The sequence below is a fragment of the Anser brachyrhynchus genome (assembly GCF_964034855.1).
Source record: "Anser brachyrhynchus genome assembly, chromosome: Z".
Taxonomy (NCBI): Eukaryota; Metazoa; Chordata; class Aves; order Anseriformes; family Anatidae; genus Anser; species Anser brachyrhynchus.
In genome coordinates, this window is record NC_137697.1 from 23,829,432 (window position 1) to 23,849,830 (window position 20,399).

A 20,399-nucleotide genomic window follows, 5' to 3' on the forward strand; every position below is an offset into this window, starting at 1 on the left:
TTGCAGTCTTGGTATCTTTCCAGAAAGGCAAGAGATTGTTTGTGTCTCCAAGAGTGCACTCTGTTAAAGTAATCATCTTTAAAATACTTTGTATTCATGTTTGTTTTAATACATAATTATATACCTCTTTGATCTTGTTTTGGCTAAAATTGACAGTAGTGTCTGCGCTACTTTCCTTGTGTTTTTCTGATGTACTCAGACAGTGCATTGTGTGTTCACAGCACATAAAAATAATATTTCATGGTATGTCTTAACCGTAACTTGTATCCTTATGTACATACGTGAAGTTGCCAGAATGATTCAGAGATGCAGCTGATATGGTGAATCCTTTCTCTTATAGTGGTCTGTATCAAAGATGAAAAAACACCGGAGTACAAAGGTGGTGGGAAACCTACCTAAAAGAAAATTTCCTTTTGACACCTTAAAGAAAAGGTTCTTACTCTTATTGGAAAAATGACCAAATACAAGTTCAGTATCCAGCTTCCATGTTCTTTCTCTGGGTATGAGTTACCTGCACTTCATGTCTTTGAAAAGACATCACAGAAGATTTACCAAGTATCTGTGTTTCAGTACAGTACAGTCACTAGTCAGATTCCCTAGGGCTCCATTTTAGGGCTAGTTGTCTTCAGTATTTCTACAAATGACAAGGATGCAGGACTCAAATGTATGCTAAATAAGTTTACAGATGACACTAAATTAGGAGGAGCTGACTCCCTTGAGGGTAGAGAGAGGCCCTGCAAAGAGATCTTGACAAATTAGAGAGCTGGACAATCACCAGTTGTATGAAATTTAAAAAGAGGAAGTGCTGAATTCTGCTCCTGGGATGGTGCAGCCTTGGCTATATGCACAGACTGGGGGAAGAGAGGCTGGAGAGGAGCCCTGCAGAAATGGGTTCTGTTTGATGGCAAGTTGAATATAAGCCTGCAGCATGCCCTGGCAGCCAAAAGGGCAACCGTATCATGCGATACATCAAGCACAGCATTGATAGCTGGTCGAGGGAAGTGATTGTCCTGCTCTGCTCTGCACTGGTGCAGCCTCACCTCAAGTACTGAATGCAGTTTAGGGTGCCACAATAAGCAAAAGACAAAACTTCTAGAGAGTGTCCAAAGGAGAGCAACAAAGATAGTGAAGGGTCTAGAGGTCAAGATGTATGAGGAGTGGCTGAGGTCACTTGGTTTTTCAGATTAGAGACTGACGAGGGGCGTCATGGCAGCCTACAATTTCCTCATGAGGGAAGGTGGAGAGGCAGACTCTGATCTCTGCTCTCTGGTGCCAGCAGCAGGACATGAGGGAATGGAGTGAAGCTGGGGAGGTTTGGGTTTTTGGGAAAAGGTTCTTCACTGAGGGAGAGTTGTCGGGCAGTGGAATAGGCTCCCTGAGGAAATGGTTATGGCACCAAGGCTGCCAGAGTTCAAAAAGCATTTAGACAATGCTCTCAGATGTATGGTTTAATTTTTAGGTCATCCTGTGTGAATCCAGGTGTTGGATTGTATGATCTCTGTGGGTTTTTTGCAGGATATTCAATGATTCTAGAACACTGTAATTTCCTTGATGTGGAGGGTTTTTTTCCATGATTTTTTTTTCCTATTAAAACTGTTGTAGATTTTCCAATCATTCCATGAGGGTAGGATATGTTTAGAATTATAAAATCCCTCAATTCCAGAGTCACTCAGGCTGACCATGAACTTGGGAGGTTTCTAGTCCAACCTCCTTCCCAAAGCAGTGTCAGCATGAAGGTCAAACCAGGTTTCTCAAGGCTTCTTTCAATCATGTCTTGAAAAATCTCTAAGATCTAGAAATGGCATAACTTCTCTGGGCCTCTGTTGCACTGCATGACTGGGGAAAAAAGTGTCTCCTAAAGTCCAGTCTGAGCCTCCACAGTTTCAACTTCAATCAAGGTCTCTTCCATGCTAGGGAAATTTGAAGCAGTATTTACAAGTGGTCTGACGAGGAACAAGCAGAGGAGGGTATAATCACTTCCCATGACCCTACTGGTAACATTCCTGTTGATATAGTCCAGGACGCTGTTGACCTTCTCTACTGTCAGGCCACATTGACAAATCCAGTTCAGAATAAATTGACATCCATGGATGGATGCAGTGGAGCTGTTCACCTGCCTGTGTCATTGTCAGGAGCTTTAGGACCCTGAACTTCATCAGGTTTGTGTTGGCCCATTTGTGGCCCATTTATTTTGCCTGTTCAGGTCCTTCTGAAGGGCAGCCAGCCCCAGCATATCAACTGGTGTCCCCTGTTTTATGTCATCTGACAACTTGACTATTGTCAAGTCTTTCATCTGTTACTATGGGTCACTGACAGAGATGTTAAACACATGTCCCAGGCAGACTTCTGTGGCACCCCTCGTGTTACTGGCTTCCAGGTAGGATATGACCCTTAATCCCAAGCATATGACTCTCTGGGCCTGGTCATCTAGTCTTTTCTTTATCCATCTACTTGTCTGCCTACACAGATCGTAATGACCTAATCAAGATAACACATGATTATAGAGAGAGGAGTTGTTCGTATTCAAAAACATTTATGTCATGGCTCATGTTTGTTTTGTATTGCTAGGCTGAAGATGAAGAAGGCTACCGTAAGCTGATTGACCAAAAGAAGGATAGACGCCTGGCCTACCTATTGCAGCAGACAGACGAGTATGTGGCTAACTTGACTAATCTGGTATGGGAACATAAACAGGCACAAGCAGCCAAAGAAAAGAAGAAGAGGAGGAGAAGAAAGAAGGCAAGTAGTTACATCTGACATCTTTAAGCCATATCTTCTTCAAATACAATTTTAATGTTGATTAATATAGTGATCTCCAGTAGTCATATACATACCACAGTGTGTAAAGTCATCTACACTGCCTGATTCTTAACACTGAGTGAACTCTTCTTTCTCCACCGAAATCTGTAAGAAATTTGCTAACATTAATTCCCAAGAAGGCGAGGAGGCAAGACTAGAAAATTGTGGGTTGTTAAGAAAATTGTGGGTTGTTAACAATGATTTGCTAATAAACTTTCCAAAGGCAAAATTGGGCCAGATGTGTAAATTAAAATTAAAGTACTCAAGTGGGTCCAATAGACCCAAAATAAGTTGTGAGAAGGTTAAAAGAGTCTCGTTTATGTAGTTGTTACATGCAGGATAACTTGCTTAGACCTCCTTATTCTGAACTTGGCTCGGCCCATCTTGTAGGACCATTGCAAGTAACTAGGAAGAACTTGAGTAGGTTTATAATAAAAAGGTATTCTGCCAGTAGTATGTTCATTGTGCATTCTTACCATTTAACTGAAACTTTTCAAAATTATCTTTGTTCATACTAAATATTTTACCATGTCAGAGAGACTGGTTGTGGAAACTGAACAGTGTTAGTTTTGAAAAATTTACGTTGTGTGTGAAATGATAACTAAACAATGATTTGCCATTTTGTGACCTATAAGTATCTTTAATTTCTTGCAGGATGGATTAGAGGATTTTTATAATCCTTTTCTGTGCCTGGTTTGCTACTAATTATTGATACAAATATAAACGTATCTACGTTGTTTACAGGCAGCACTCTAAATGTGCTAATAAATACCACCATATAACAACTTGTAATTTTGGAGATGAATGACCTCAGAAATACTCTGTATTTTCTTCTGTCACTCTCCAAAATGTCTGTAATTTTGTTGAGTATGTTGTTAATATATAGACACAGTCTCCTGCCTCCGCAGCTAAGATGTAATTTAAATGGAGTTTTTGACCCACAGTGCCTGTGAGAACAGACCTGATTTAGTGTACAGAATTCACAGTAGAGATGGTCCTTACTGAGAAAGTGTGGTGTGTACATGCACTGCTATAATAAAAGGTTTGAATTCGACTGTCTATTGGGCTGTTTGCCTCTGTGATGCTCAGTTTAGCTGGTATGTGTGAGGAATAAAGCATCTTCCAGCAATGTCATTAAAGACATAATTTTCCTTCTCTGAAGTAAAATGGTAGTGTGTGCCATAAATATGCAGTGCTCATAAAAATCTAGGCCTCTTCCTGGCCTGAAAACTAACGGAAAATTAGTAGAAAAAAATCTGATCTCTGTCCTGATCAACTGCAACCTATTGCTTGTGATGATGCTCTCCATTAAGCTTTTGCTCACCTGTCAAGAATATAGGAGTGCACACAAATATTATCCTTTTTTAAGGAGTTATTTATAACTCTATGAATTTTCTTGTTGCATGGCTGCAGCACTCATTGAAGTTAGTGGCTGCCTTGTCATTTTCCTGGTCTTTATGTAGTATTTCCTATTCATAATACGTTTCCATGTATGTTTCATAATCCATATAAAGTGCAGATTAATCTACTAATGCCCGTAGTTAAGTGTTTCATGCTAAAAGAGAAATGAGATAAGAGAGGTCTTAGGATTTTCTCCTAGAAATCACAATGAGGAAGTAGATGGTGAAAAACGCTCACATTATATACTGTCCAAGTGAACCATATGTTTTTAAGAGAATAAAATTTCAGATGAGTCTGTGTTTTCTCAGGGACACAGTTTTGGGAAATCTTTGTGGTAGATTTTTTTTCTATTTTTTACATTGTAGTTGCACCTTCTGTCTCCAGCCTCCTGTTCAGCTCATGTCCCACTTACTTACATAGTCATAGATGGAAAAAAAATAGAGCAGATGAAATTTTCATCTGATGGGCCAGTTGAACTTGCTATGCAAACTTTCACCTTTCTCTGTAGGAGCTTTTCCTGTCCTTTTACTGTGGAATTTCGTACTTTTATAAAATTGGTTTTGCTATGTACATTAAAGAAATCTTTGTACTGCCCAAAACACAGCTGCAAGAAATCTGTTATTTTTTACATTCATCTCCTTTGAAATGTATGCTTCTGCTTTCCAAAATCCTTGTTAACCTAGGCTGTAAATGCTTGCTCTCACAGCAGGATCTGGGCTTTGCACAATGAAAAACATTGATGCTTACTGCTTTTTTGTGGTGGTGTGTTTGAGTTGTAAGCATTGACTATAGCTAAGCTGTAATAATCTTTACGTATTAGAAAACAGTCTCATATGCAGGATAATAGACACCTGTCTATTTCTTATTCATCCAAGGAAAAAATATTGTCATCCAGTATAGCCTGTTCACTCGGCCAGACACATGTTATTGTAACTTACCCTACTATGAACTCTTCAGTTCTGGCACAGTTCCTTTCTCTGTCAACAGATGTACATGTTGCCCAGGAATGTTGAAGCAAGCAGCCTATTGATGTTCTAGACTGAGCATCAACTATTGTTGCATTGAGCAGGACCAATGATACTTGTATAGCTCAGAGAAATGTTTATAAGTCTCTCCTTTTTTTTGTTTATCTAAGAATATTATAGTTAATAAGTATTTTAAAGAAGAATATTATAGCTAATAAGTATTTTAAAGGCTTAAAGCCAGAATTGAGCTTAGCTGGAATCTTCCTTTTTGGTATTTCAAGTGAAAGAGTAATTAACAAAGATAATTAGGCATGTGTGCTGAAGTATGAAGGTTACATAAAAGAAATAAGAATAAACCTTTTCAAAATGTAGAATTGACCCATGTCTACCACTGCATGTTTGTCTGAGGTCCATGCCTTGGAAAATGGATTTTAAGGCAAAGAATTCAGTCTTGATGAGAAGCAGATATTGAGGATCATTGCGGTATTCAAAAGTTCAGCTATTCCTTAAGTGTATTTCTTCAATGAAAAAAAAAACAACAAACAAAACAACAGACAAATGGATTATATAAACTTATAGTACACACTAAAAATACACAAAAATTGTTTATCTATAAAATACAATTTTAAAGATCTGTTCTTGTTTTCTGTCTGATCTGTTTATATTTTTAACTCAAGTAAAACCATGCTGTACTTCAAAGCCTGCATTGTGATGGGAACAGAAGCTGGATTCTGGCCTTTCTTGCCCATTGTCAGAATTATTTAGGGAAGTGCCACTTAGGAAGGAAACAGTCTTCTGTTTTCTCATACCATCTTGATATTTTTGAATATTTTTGATTAAAATATTTTTGATACTTTGATGAAGAAACTCTGTGTTTCTCAGAGTGGTGCTTGGGAAGAAAAACATCCATCTTACTCCAACTAACATGCTCAGACTTCTTTTTCTCTGTAAATTGAGCAATTGTGGTCTGGACTTAATCGAGACAGTGCAAAGAATTGCCCAGATACCACTAGTTGTTAGTTGTCAGACTAATTAATTTACTTAAAAATAAATCATATACATACCCCGAATAAAAGTGTGCACACAAATACACAATCTGTGATGCTCTGTGACACCTCTGAAACTGAATTTAAATCAGATTAGAGGAAATTTGTAGTAAACCACATAAAAACAAGTTGCTATTTTATTTATATCAGCACAGTCTGTAGGTGCTAAGCTCTAGGTCTGGAGGCTACCTATTTCCTAGATGTAGATTTATTACAATGACTACAGTTGTTGTAGATAACTATAATCAAACCGCTTTGCTTGTGTGATAGTGACTGTACAAATCTCTATCTATATCCACCCTCACTAAACTACATGCATCCCTGGCTATGCAGAAATGGAACGATACCTATTTATGGTCCAAAATGCTTAGATCACATCAGGTTGAGGTGGAATGGGCTAAAGTTGCACCGGAAAGGTTTAGGTTGGATATTAGGAAGAACTTTACTGAAAAGGTTGTTAGGCATTGGAATGGGCTGCCCAGGGAAGTGATTGAGTCACCATCCCTGGAGGTCTTTAAAAGACGTTTAGATGTTGAGCTTAGTGATATGGTTTAGTGGAGGACTTGGTAGTCTTAGGTCAGAGGTTGGACTCGGTGATCTTGGAGGTCTCTTCCAACCTAGATGATTCTGTGATTCTGGGAAGTATTCGCTATATACTGATGATCTGACCATGTTACTCTTCACTTCTTCATTTCTTATAGAAGGCTGAAGAAAATGCGGAAGGAATGGCATCTGGTCTTGGTCCTGATGGAGAGGTATGAATTTTATGATTTTACAACTTTTACAGTGATTGTTAATGTGATGAGTGCCATTGAAATAGCTTTACAATAAATCATGGCCGTAAATGCTCTAAGACCTATTGTTTCTAATCAGGAAAAAAAAACTATCCACATTAACATTTATGCTAAGGTTGTTTCTCTTCAGAAAACTAAAAACTGAAATAAAAATGTATTGAATGTATCAATGAGGAATGCCTTTTGGCTTTGTTATATGCTTAAAAGTAAATAATTTTCTTGCAACCCATGTGTAGATGTAATTTACTTTTTAAAATGTAGTTGTTGTAAACACAATACATTCTAGCTTTTCATTTAAAAAAAATGCATTATTGACACTGTTAATTATCTCTCAGACATAGGATAGGTTATAGTATAGAATCAGAATGGTTTGGGTTGGAAAGGACCTTAAAGATCATCTCATTCCAACCCCCCTGCCATTGACAGGCACACTTTCCACCTGGCCAGGTTGCTCAAAGCCCCATCCAGCCTGAGCTTGAACACTTCCTGGGATAGGGCATCCACAGCTTCTCTCGGCAACCTGTTCCAGCGCATCACCGCCCCAGTATTATGATGACTTAAGATATCTGAATGTTCTTTCTTACTCAAGCAAATAAAATTAATACCTTTTCTGTATAATTCTTTGCATAAGATTTTTTGCAGTAATCCAGCATATTCTTCCTCTGAGCTATTCTGTTAATGCTGTTTTTCTTTTCCATTTTATTTTTATATAAATATTTCAGAATGTTTTGTTATTTTACTTTTCATCTTTCTTATACTTTCAACTGACATTTTTTCTGATGTTACTATGGTAAAATCCTTTAATATAGTTGAAATTGTAGAAGGAAAATACATGTAACATCGCTATATCTTCTGGAATTTGTGGAAAGGAGGCATGTTTTACACTCAGTCGCTTTTTTATAACCAGATTTTTTTTCATGTTCATATAAATTAGGAAAGGATGCTTCAGTAGAAGCAATAGTAGAAAGCAAAGAATTTTTAAATTAGAAATTCTGTGATTAAACAAGGAAATTAAAAAAAAAAAAGGCTCATCTGTATTTGGATATCACTGGAATCACTTGGATCACTGGAATTAGTTAAATGACTTCTGATTGCAGATGCTTTATGAGCATAATTGAAGAAGTCAGGACACCAAATCTTTTAAATGGATCTTCTTTACCTCGAAAGTTTGTGAAATTGTTACATCCTTATCTCTCCATATAGGAGAAAAGTCTATAAAGTTGATGTATGTTTTTTGTTGCAGATGTCCATTGGTATAAACAACTGTACAGATACATACCTTGTGTTTTCTTTTATAAAAATCAACAGTTTCTTTTGTTCAATGCTGCTCTTTTTAATTTATTTGGAATATTGTGTTATATTTGTGTATGTCACATAAAGATAATTTGCACACAAAAATACTGTGAGTCAGTGTGGATTGGTAGCCGTATGGGAAGCTGTGTCTGCTATTGAAACTCTGATGCTTGTTCAGATTTGTAATTTTGAAGATGCTATTCTTTTCATTATGCGTGACAAGGATGAAATTTAGTTGCCTTATGGTATGAGATTTTGTTTGAATTCTTAGCCCATAGATGAGAGCAGTCAGATGAGTGACCTTCCAGTCAAAGTGACTCACACTGAAACAGGCAAAGTTCTTCTTGGACCAGAAGCACCAAAAGCAAGTCAACTGGATGCTTGGCTGGAAATGAACCCTGGGTAAGTAGTTAGCATACAAATGGGCTGTTTCTTTCAATTTGCTTTTTTGTATTTTTTCATGGGCTTGTCCTAGTTATTCTTTTTTCTCTTTTGCCTTTCCATTCTCATTTTAATTTACTATATGTAAGATGAGTAGGACATTTATTGAATCTAATCCCTCATCCTTTTATTATCTGTAATCCATATTCTGTGTGTTCTTTACAGCTATGAAGTTGCTCCCAGGTCAGACAGTGAAGATGAAAGTGGTTCTGAATATGAAGAGGAGGTATGTGTCTTTAAATACACATATATAGATAGATAGTGACAAGTAATGCAGTAAAAAACAAGCTCATATCCCATGTGATATTTTCTTCTTTTTCATAAGGAAGGAAGGGAAGGTAATAGCATGTGTCCAGTTGTTTTAAGAATAATACAAACAGGAAAGACAACCGGTTTTGTAACTGCATTCAGTTCATAGAGTTTGTCCTTTATATATGCTGCAAATGCCTAACTGGAAACTGGGGAGAGGAAAGGGAAATAGTTTACTCTGATTATTAATAATCTTGACTCAGAGTATAAGCAAGTTCCTGTTTTAAAATATATAGTAAAAAAGGCTGTATGGGGGCTTTGTGCTGAATAAAGTTAACATCTTTCATGTTCATATATTGGAGGTTTTATTGGCAGTTCCAAGTAACACAGTTATTTATATATTATATTTATTAAAAAGTCAGGGATTTAGGTTCAGATAGTTCAAACTAAGTATATTTGATTCAGTAATTTAGTGGTGAATTAAATACTACTGTTACAAAATTTTGAAAAAAATCTTAGTCTTAAAATTAAGACATACAACGATCCTGATCCAGAAGGGTCTGTCGTGATCCGGAAGGTGTGGGGAGGGGTTGTAGCTGACCTGTAGGTGTACATGGATCACAACAGTGACCTCATGGGATTCCATACTACACAAGGACAGGAGGCTTTGTTTACTAATGATTCCTGTTTATTATAAACCAACGCTAGCAAGAATACTGTGATTAATAAGGCAAATATATATATGTATGTATGTGTGTGTGTGGATAAAAAGCTGTTAGATATAACAGATACTAAGGATATTGTGCCAGTTAATAGTAGCAGCAATTAGAGGCAGTAGGCACTTTGAGGTAGGAAAATCAGTAAGGTAGCAGCAGATATGGCTTGGTGATAATTGCAGGTTCAACAAACATATTAATAATAATGTGGCAGTGAAAATATTTATGGGTTACAAACTTACCAATATTATAACAGCAAATAGACTTATGGTAGCTTATATTTATCACTACTATACTACGTACACGTTCATTAAATTGCTGGTATCAAACGCATCAAACAGAATCCAGAAGTGTGGAGGGGAATCTAAAACTGTTCTCAGAGGAGACTGAGCATTCCCAGGAACAGTCCCAGAAGGGCAACCAAAGTAACAGATTGAGTCTTACTTTGAAGTTGGTCTGTTTTGTGAGGTGTGGAGTGTCACAGAGTTAATCCAACTTCTAGTGAAGCTTCAGCCTCTTTGAAGAGGAAAGAGAAACTAAAGCAAACAATAGAGAGAAAGGAGTACATGCAGCATGGGAAGCTTCTCAGAAGGAGAAGCTCTGTCTTGAGTAAAAATCAGGCTCTTTTTATATCATTGAAACACAAGAGGGCGTAGGACACCACCACTTTGGTGACCAAATAGGTGCTGTTAATTTTAGTTTTCTTTGTGAGACAGGCTATGATAATGTTTATTATTTTCCTTTATTTTCTTTAAACAAAAAATTTATTTTTCATGTTGATCCTACTTTCTCGGGTGATAACTTGCTCTTTACTTTATTGTTCCATTTATCAGTGGTATCTTCAGGATGCCTCTGGCATTACATATTCAGCCACACTTAAGTGATGCCCTTGGTTCCCAGGCTAAGTTCCTAGACTGAAGGCCAAGTTCTCAGGCCTGGTTTCCAGGCTGAGTTTTTAGGCTGGCAGTCATTTTCTCTTGTTTGTGTTGAGCAGTTATTTTATGTCAAAATCCTTCTCATTACAGTCAAGTTACCTCCTTAACTGCTTCCATCAGGATTGTAACACTAGATAGTCTGAATATTCAGTGCTTGCACAGCATTTTTCAGACAACAACTTTCTAAAGTAGAGGAAAACTGGGAAGTAGAGAAGGACCATGTTCAGTTAACAGGATAGTGGTAGAACTAGAATTTGGATCTTGTAAGTCTAGCAGTATTTACAATATTAGACCAAATAGACACTGAAACTGGTTGGGCTATCTGATGTTAAGAACACATGTCTTTGTAGGACTAATTACTGTTAATGTAATTTTATAAGACTGTGTCTATTAAGATGTCTGACAGCCTGATACCTGTCAGATTTGGGTGACACCATGTGATGTCATAGGAGGAATGTCAAAAGAAACGTGCCCTCATTTTTAGCACAGACTCTTTAGCAACAGTGTTGTTTAGAGTTAGGGAAATTGTTTTCAAAAGAATACACTTAAAAAACCTCAGAACACTGTTTTGTTCAGCTTCATTTCTGAGAATTCAAGTTGCTGGTTTTCTGTTGCAACTATAGGCAGAGGGCAAATTAAATGACGTTAAAAATACAATTTGTTTTTTAATTAAAATTAAAAAGCCTACCACTGCAGTACTTTCCATTTTTTTCAAGCTGTATTAAATTAGCATAAATCTGGAATACAATATAAAAATACGAATGGTTTGGAATCTACTCCATTAGTAGGGTAGACAGAGGAAGGCTTTTTAAAATAAAATGATTAAAGTGGAAATTAATTTTTATTTCAGAGTATTTTGACTTCATGTTGATTAATGTGTGTCAAAAATTATGATTTTTTATGCCACAGTGCAATTCTGTTGTAGCATAGGTGTAAGCTGAACTTCATGATTCAAGCTCCTGTGATAAGGCATTGACCAATGAAAGCTACCCGTTTGTGAATGCGCACTGAAGGTATTACTTAGGAAGATATTGTACTCACTAACACCTTTTTATTTTTCTGTCTGCTGTAGGATGATGAGGAAGAATCAAGTAGGTTAGAAGCAGATGAGAAGATACTTCTGGATCCTAACAGTGAGGAAGTTTCTGAGAAAGATGCTAAGCAAATCATTGAGTGAGTGTTCTTTAGATGCTGCTTTTCTTACGTGCTTCTTTTTGTTACGAATTCTGATTCCTTAGAAAGGGTTTCCCCAAGAATAGTTTGCTGTAGATTACAGTGAGTTGTAGTTGCTTCTCTGACAAGAACATCTGCAGAAGAAGGAATGTAATCATTCGGTATTAATTGTGTGCTCCTAAAAAAACACCTACCTTGCACCATACAGTGTACTAGACAAAGTTTGGGATTTGCACTGTTTCTTTACACATACATATGTGAGCTATGGTCAAAAAACCTGTCTGGTGGTTTGGTTTTGGTCTGTTTGTTTGTGGGAATTTACTTTAGTTCTTTGTCTGCTTTCCAGGACAGCCAAACAAGATGTGGATGATGAATATAGCATGCAATATAGTGCTAGAGGGTCTCAATCCTACTACACTGTTGCCCATGCAATCACAGAAAGGGTGGAAAAGCAGTCTTCTCTTCTCATTAATGGCACATTAAAACATTATCAGGTGAGAAATCATTGAAACATTAAAGTGTTTAAAATTTGTATTGTGCTAGATATATTTCAATGTAGTATTTCAGGTGAAAAAATAAAAATTTGTTAAGGAGTACAAGAATTCAGTTTGGTTAGAAATTGGGAATTGTGGGCAGAGAAATAGTTATCTATCACAGATAATGTTTTATGCATAGTGCTCGAATAATAATACAACTTTATGCATGTAACATTGTAACTTTTTTTTTCATTGCAGACAAACAGTGTTTTGGTTTTGCTATTCTTGTTGACCTAGAGTTTCAGTTCTTCTGATTGTTTTCATCTGTGGTGGTTTAAATAGTATTTTTCTTCTTTTAATATTTAAAAGTTTAGGATTTAATCTTTTAATTAAAATCCCAATATTTCAATTGTAATTGTAACGCACTGATGCATTACAGTTTGGAAACAAGGAAAACATTTGCCATGGAGGATGATGTCACATACTCTTTACAGTCATTCAGTGGATTTAATAACTAAGAATTTCTGTTCTGACATAAGCTAAATTCATGTGTGATTGAAAATGTCCTTAACAGATGTTTTCAGCATTTCTGACATTGCAGAGTTTTCTAGGAAGCTCCAGCAACACTTGCATCTTTTATGCAGTCAGGCCACTATATTTGTATATCCACATAAAACAAAAAATAATACTTATTCACCAAAATGTCATAAAGATATGTATCTATTTGTACTTGCAAAGAACTAGAAGGAAGACTGTTTCCTAAGTGTGCAGAGTATTATGATTACAGTCCTTGCTTCCTGTGGTTCTCAGCACTGCCATCCATACAGTAGCTTGTTTAAGTTAATTAAAATTCAAGTGTTAAGCTGGTTCTCTATTTTTGAATCATTTCAATATTCCTATATTGGGCTCCTCACAGTGGCACACGGTGGGAGAACAAGCTACAGTGAACATAAGCTGAAACAGGAGGGTTTAGATTGGTTATACAGTGAAACATCTTCCCTGCAAGGACAACAGAGTAGTGGAGCAGGGTTTCAGAGAGGTTTTATCATCTCCATCCTGGGAGGTTTTCGGTCTTAGACCAGATGAAGCCCAGAGCAACATGGTTGAATCTGCTTTGGGCAGGGGATTGACGTAGTGAGACTGAATTATTATTGCACGGTCCTATTTGTTCATAGCAAAACTCCCCCTGAATTTAAATTCTTTGAATTCTTAGCACTTCTAGCTCTCTCACTTTGAGCCCTCATCATAAGAGGAAGTTGTCGTTCAGTGACTGATTTTGAAAATGCTGGGTTAAATAACCTTTCTGGCACCATTGAGGAGATCTGTTACTAAGACAAGATCTGACCATTCAGAGAAATATGCCACTTTCTCAGCTCTGAGACTTTCTTTATTTTTGCTGCCTCATTGTCAATATGTTGTCCAGCCTTTGCACCAAATGAAGCAGTAATTCAACAGATACATTCAGCAGCCTTGTTTACTGCATAATCCTGATTCGTTGTCTGGTAAGGTTTATTTGGTGCAATAAATGAAGTCAGTGTATAACAATACTAATTTGATGGCCGTATTGGCTTAAAATACCCATGGACAGGATTGTGACACTTCTTTTACTTCCTAAATTCTAATTACTTATGCAGTACAGAAATGTTATTAATTTATGCAGATCTGTGTACAATTTTCCTCTGTGTTACAGAGCAAAATAATTCAGTCTGTAGAGTCAGACATACTCGCAGGGATTACCAATTAGAGCAGGTCCTTCAGCTGCTTAATGTGATATCTAGCAATTGAATGCGGAGTTTTGTTCTTCACAGTGTGTTTTCTTTACAGTGATTGCTACCACTAGAAATAAGAGGCACACTCCTCTAAGGAGCTTTATGGAAGGAGCATTGAGACTTGGCCTTGATTCTAGCAAGAACATTCTGAAAGAGTCTGTTTTGCAGCTGTCTCCTTGTCTCCCTGTACTTCTCTGTCCTCTGTATTTTACATGCTTTTTCCTTAACTATTTTTTCTGCTTTTCCATGTTTCTTACTGTTAAGTTGGGTCAGATTGTCTTTTCCTGACGTATCAGTGTATATCAGTAGAGAAAGTGGAATGATACTGAAAGGACGGTGTCCTTATTCTCATTTCTGAAGCTACTTTGTAAGTGAAGCATACAGTGGCAGAAAAAATTCTGTCAACTCTTGGTGTCTTGAAGTCAATAAAAGTAGCTTCCAGAGAATTTCATATCCAAATATAAATCAGTCAGCATGTACATAAAGCCAGTAAATCATCAACATTATTTTGAATACTTTCTTGCAGGGGCAACAGAAGGTTACTTAAAACATATATTCCTTTCTCCCTGAACTTTCTCAGATATCATAATTTAGTTCTGTCTTTATGCGTGAGACCCACTGAAAGTCTGGATCTTTGAAGCAGAAGCTTAGATTGCACTTCTATGAATGACGTGTTAGGTACATCCATGGAAGGCCATATGAGAAGGGAATAATCTGTGTCCTAAAATGCAATATTGGGATTGTGCTTTCTAGCAGTACTCCTTTGAATGTAAAACCCTGTTATGTAGACATTTCTTAGCTATAGTTCTCTGGCTTCTTTCCAGCTCTGGGATTCTGTATATAAAGCATAATTGAAGAAAGGGGACATTCTTTGACGTGTGGAGGTAGAGACAGCAAACACTAAATGGACATGTACTACAAGAGGTTCAGAATACTAGTGATGCAGTTGGGAAGTCTGAGGTGGAACAAAATACAAGAGACTTAAAATTATTAATTTTATTGCACAGACTCAGCAGATTTGGTTTTGGAAGATTTTTATTGAGGCAGACAAATGGTATTAAATATGCACAAAAAGTTTAAAATTTTGCAGTGCTGAAGCTGAAGGACAAACTTGTGTAATGCTAAGTGTTTGTTCATCGGTCTTAATGTGAGCACCTGTGTTGCTTTGTGTTCAGTACAAAAAAACTTTCTCCATATATAAAATCTGACTTTATATTTTGAGCATTACTGGTCCTAAACAGGAATGGATGATTTCTGTTTCTGTTACCAGAAATTACCTTGAAAGCTTTTGTTTTTGTTTCTGTTGTTGTGGGGGCTGAGGGGATGGGTAAGTAGGGGAAGAGGAGACAGAGGAAAGGAGTTAAGCTAGCCAGGGATTCCCATGCTTCTAAGTACTACTGAAGGGAATCCAGCATCTTAAGTAGGCAGGCCATTAGAACCTTTAGTTCTGTACTGTCGGTGTTAATTACTTGTGTGGGTTTTAAATAACAGAAATTATTATTCTTCATTTCAGCTCCAGGGACTGGAATGGATGGTTTCACTCTATAATAACAATCTGAATGGAATTTTAGCTGATGAAATGGGACTAGGAAAGACTATACAGACTATTGCACTCATCACTTACTTGATGGAGCACAAAAGACTCAATGGCCCCTATCTCATCATTGTTCCCCTTTCGTAAGTAGAGGACCTCATTCTGTTGTTATCACTGTAAGCATTGCAGATTGCTTTATTAGGAATACACACTTGTTTTTAACGTTATGACAAGTTGAGGTTGCACAGTAGGATTACACTGAGCATGTATTCTGTACTTCCATTGATCATTTCTTCCCAGGTAATTGTCTAGCATTGGAAGGGTGACCAGATGGCTAATAAAAGCACTTTATTCAATTAGCTTTAATGTCTATTCTTTTGGTGAAATGTGTAGTGAATTTACTATTAGTTACTCTTAAGCCACAAGAGGGCAATGTTTTTTCTTTAATACTACATCTTTGCAGATCCCTGTTCTACTTTAATTGTGATATTAAAAATCTGTTGCTTACTTAGTTCTTTAAACAACTGCCACCCCGTCAAATACTATGCAATCATGCTTTACTGATATAGGATAATCTTCTAAGTACTGGATAGCTAGGCCGTTGTGTAGCCTTGATGTGTGATACTCACAGCTCAGTCAGCTGACCATATTATGACTGTCATGCCGCCTCCTGTTCAGTAGCTTTCCCAGATGCTGCTTGTTTTATAGATTTCTGCTATTGCTTTTTCCTTTCCCAAAATAACAAGGTGTGGCTTTCAGTGATCTGAAATGCTGTGTTTTGAATAAGAACTGTCAGGCATCGTAAAACAGATGTAGCATCTCAGGGTTTGTTTGCTTTTCTTTGTGTACGTAGTAAATGTCTTGATTTGTATACAGAAGTTCCTTGGCCTTTTTGTTAGATAATTCATCTAGCGATTGTGCAGAGCATGTAAATGTGTGGTAGGATTGGGATATATTCATGGTCATCTCTTATGATTTCTTCTGAGGTATCCTGTCTTCTCAATCTGCTGCAGTAGTAGCTAACTAGCATAAATACCACAGATTTGCCTAATTTTATGAGTACAAAAGACGAGTTTTAGTATAAGGAGAAACTCTATAACAAAGTTAAAAATAAAGGGAGAATATCATTAACATCTGCTTTCCTGCAGGCACAGAAAAATTCAAATTTCTTTTAAGTATTCTGAAATGCTTTTATTCTGTTTCTAAAAGAAAGGAGATGAAATTTATTTTCTGTAGACATTTTAAAAGCTTTCTTTCTCTGCCTTTTCCCTCCTCCAGATTAATAGTTGTTACTGTCATAGGTCCAGTAAACTTAAATAAATAGATCTATTTTTGCAATATCATGCTGGCAGCTAGACTAGCTGTTTAAAAAGCTGTTTGTTGTGACCTTATGGCAGAAATGAATTGCAAAAATGGATCTGCATAGTTTCACTGGGTGGCGATAACATCATTAGAGTGGAAAACAGATGAATTCTATTGCCAACATCATCAAGCTATATATGAAAATTTGCAAACTCAGTTTGTGGATCATAAGTGGCATAAAGTAATATGCAAATCAGTTTTCTGTTCAGGGTTATCTTTCTTGTCCTTAATATGCTCCAGAATACGAATATTCCTCTGGAATACTATTCTGAATAGATTTTGAAGAGACTCCTGAATGAGATCAGAAACATATTCTGTCCACTTTTTCTCGTTTCCTCTTCTCTGTGATGCATGTATTTTATTATAATGTACAAAGCATTTTTGTTTAATTTTCTCTTAATTATGGAGTTTGACTACATGAAATGTGTTGAAAATTAAGCAACCACTAGGAAACATTTATAAAATTTATTTATAAAATAAAATGTATTTCTTTTTTTTTATGGTAGGACGTTATCCAACTGGACATATGAATTTGACAAATGGGCCCCTTCTGTGGTTAAGATATCTTACAAGGTTTGATTTGATTTTTATATGATTATAAAGTTGAAGGAATGAAAATACAGCCTATTTTCCCCTGCCTCTGCATGCATTTCTAAATTGCTTGCCTGTAAAATTTTGTCATATATATCATGTACTAAGCAGTAAGAGTTAATCATCCTAAGAAGATGCCTGTAATAAACTATAATTACTTTCAGATAGTGAAATGCAGAAGAAAATTGTTAATTATCACATTGCAAAGCTTCTAACGAGAGTAATACAAATGAGAAATATTTCACATTTTATACTTTAGCTGACTACTTTGCTTTTTGGCTGCTGTAGTAATGGTAAAGACAAACAATTAGTAACAAGATGAGACTGCTAGCATATTTTCAATCCCCCATAAACAAAGTCTTATAATCTAGCAACCAGTTAGGGAAAGGACTGAAGAAGTCTGGAATGTATAAATGCAATACTGTAGGATTACTAGTTCTTGTGCTTTCTCTGTCTGCTGATTCATAAGAAGATGGATTTATTTACTTCATCAGAAGAACAAATAACTAACTACTTTTCTCTCTTTCTCTTTTAGGGTACACCTGCGATGCGCCGTTCACTTGTTCCTCAGCTTCGAAGTGGAAAATTTAATGTTCTTTTAACTACTTATGAGTATATAATAAAGGACAAACATATCCTTGCTAAGGTAATAATCACTGTCTTTTAACAGCAGGACTTCTGAGATATTTTCAAGTGGTGCATAGCACAAAAAACATATATTTTTCTTATAGGGAAGTCCTGAGTTATTTCATCTTTCAGTAAAGTTAAACCATACTTCTCCATTCCTTTGTTTATGACTGGATTTGTCAGTTACATCTTCTCCCTGTAATCACCAGGATTTTTCTGAATATGGTTAGGATAGTAATTGTTTCCTGTGTGATTTTATCAGTACTGTAGACCTGCCTGCCCTTGGAAAAATGCATTTTTTTCTCCTGTCTGCTTAATATCATTTATTCTAATCTACAGTGCTATGCTCACTTTTTTCATTCTGTTTCTGACTTGAAGCTCACTCTTATTAGATCCTTTCCAGCTGTGTGGTGCTTTTCCTCAGGTAACTGATTATATGTATCATGATTTTGGTTTCCAGACTCTTCACTAAATGTTGCCCAGTTATTAAAGGCTCAAGCTGTCAATAAGGGTTTCTCCAATGTATTAATTTGAAAGCTTTACTTTAGTGTCAGACTGTTTCATGTACACACAGTGCAGACTAAGTTGGTATTCTGCCATGTACAGAAAACATGGACTTACTGTCCCTTTGCTTTTCATTTTCACTTTGTTTCAATCTATTACTTAACTACGTAGATGAGTCATTTTTCTCTCTGATACAAAGGCAGTGCATTTTCTTACCATGATTCTGAACCCAGTTTGAGACTATAGAATTTTCCTTTACCTCTACCTTTAACTTGCCCTCCTTTGCTAAAAGATAGGAAGAACAGCACTGTGGCATTCTACCTGTCATGGAAAATGGGATTGGTTAGCATTTATGAAAGTACCAGAGGACTACAAACTGAGGCCTTCCTAGTCATATGGTTCGTGTGTTCATATGTTCATACGGTTCGTTGCAGTTGTTTGCAAGCATACTTTTTTTGACTGAAAATGCTCATGTCTCTTGTTCAAGGTTCTTGTTATGGACAGTTTTATTTGGAGATTTTGTGGTCTTTTTCCTCCCGCCTAAACCATATTTTGACCTTAAAGAGCCAGTCACCTTAAACCCTTTCCCAGAAAGGGGGAAATTAGCTATTTACTGTTGCAATTCAAGTAAGAAATCATACATCAGTGTTGGGTTTAGCATACCTAGTGTCTGTTCCTGTTTTTGTTTCTTTTGAGGCCACTGGTTCTTCAATAATGATTGTGTTTTTCTTCTTTTTTTTTTTTTTTTTTTTTACCTCATAAGTGAGAATGATAAATGTTTCAGGTTTGAAATATTTTTGGTCTACACATGTTGGGAGGAAATTGACTCTGTCTGACCTAGCTTTTCCTCTTCTCCTCCTCATTTACTTTTTTTCCAGATTCGATGGAAATATATGATAGTAGATGAAGGGCATCGAATGAAGAACCATCATTGCAAGCTGACTCAGGTCTTGAACACTCACTATGTGGCTCCTAGGCGAATACTGCTGACTGGGACACCATTACAGAACAAATTGCCTGAACTGTGGGCTCTTCTCAATTTCCTCCTCCCAACCATTTTCAAGAGTTGTAGCACCTTTGAACAGTGGTTCAACGCTCCATTTGCCATGACTGGAGAAAGGGTACTGTGGCAGTTTTTTTGTTTTTGTTTTTATACATCAGAAACAAACCACTTTGAAAACAAAATGGAGCTTATTCAGAAACAGTAGTGCTTGAACTCTCCCTGGTACTTAGGGAATTAACATTAACTAAAACCCACTTTTTATAATGCCAGAAAAAATTAATATAGAGTATCTCTTTTTTGACTCTGAGTCAGTTTGATTGTAACATACAAGTAATTACTGCACATAACCTTTCATGTGAGACAAGACATTACTTAATATACTGAGTTGTCTTGTAGTGACTTCTATCAACTTCTGTAGGTGGATTTAAATGAGGAAGAAACTATTCTGATCATCCGTCGTCTCCACAAAGTACTCCGACCCTTCTTGCTGAGAAGACTGAAGAAAGAGGTTGAGTCTCAACTACCAGAAAAGGTTTGCAATGAGAGGAGTTATGGAAGGGGTTTAATACTTTTTCTAAGCATTAAGTTATGTTTCTTTTTCAGATTTACTTTACAGAAGACTTCATTAGCATGTATTATTACTGTGGTTTGTTTATTACTTCTTGCAAAGAAAGCTGGCACCTGAGAAATCCTGAATACCTGAAGTTTCTGCATTCTCAGG

General features: G+C 36.6%; 1 protein-coding gene across 5 annotated transcripts in view; it reads left to right on the plus strand.

Moving 5' to 3' along the window:
* SMARCA2 (SWI/SNF related BAF chromatin remodeling complex subunit ATPase 2) overlaps positions 1-20,399 on the plus strand; it is a 124,600-nt gene that overhangs the window by 42,124 nt on the left and 62,077 nt on the right. For all 5 annotated transcript variants that reach the window (XM_080573793.1, XM_080573795.1, XM_080573794.1 and 2 more), the window contains exons 10-20: positions 2,569-2,739; positions 6,913-6,966; positions 8,570-8,700; positions 8,905-8,965; positions 11,712-11,812; positions 12,159-12,306; positions 15,571-15,734; positions 17,460-17,526; positions 18,080-18,190; positions 19,554-19,796; positions 20,097-20,210. In XM_080573793.1, the coding sequence (XP_080429919.1) occupies positions 2,569-2,739; positions 6,913-6,966; positions 8,570-8,700; positions 8,905-8,965; positions 11,712-11,812; positions 12,159-12,306; positions 15,571-15,734; positions 17,460-17,526; positions 18,080-18,190; positions 19,554-19,796; positions 20,097-20,210 (1,365 nt within the window). The remainder of the gene's footprint in view (positions 1-2,568; positions 2,740-6,912; positions 6,967-8,569; positions 8,701-8,904; positions 8,966-11,711; positions 11,813-12,158; positions 12,307-15,570; positions 15,735-17,459; positions 17,527-18,079; positions 18,191-19,553; positions 19,797-20,096; positions 20,211-20,399) is intronic.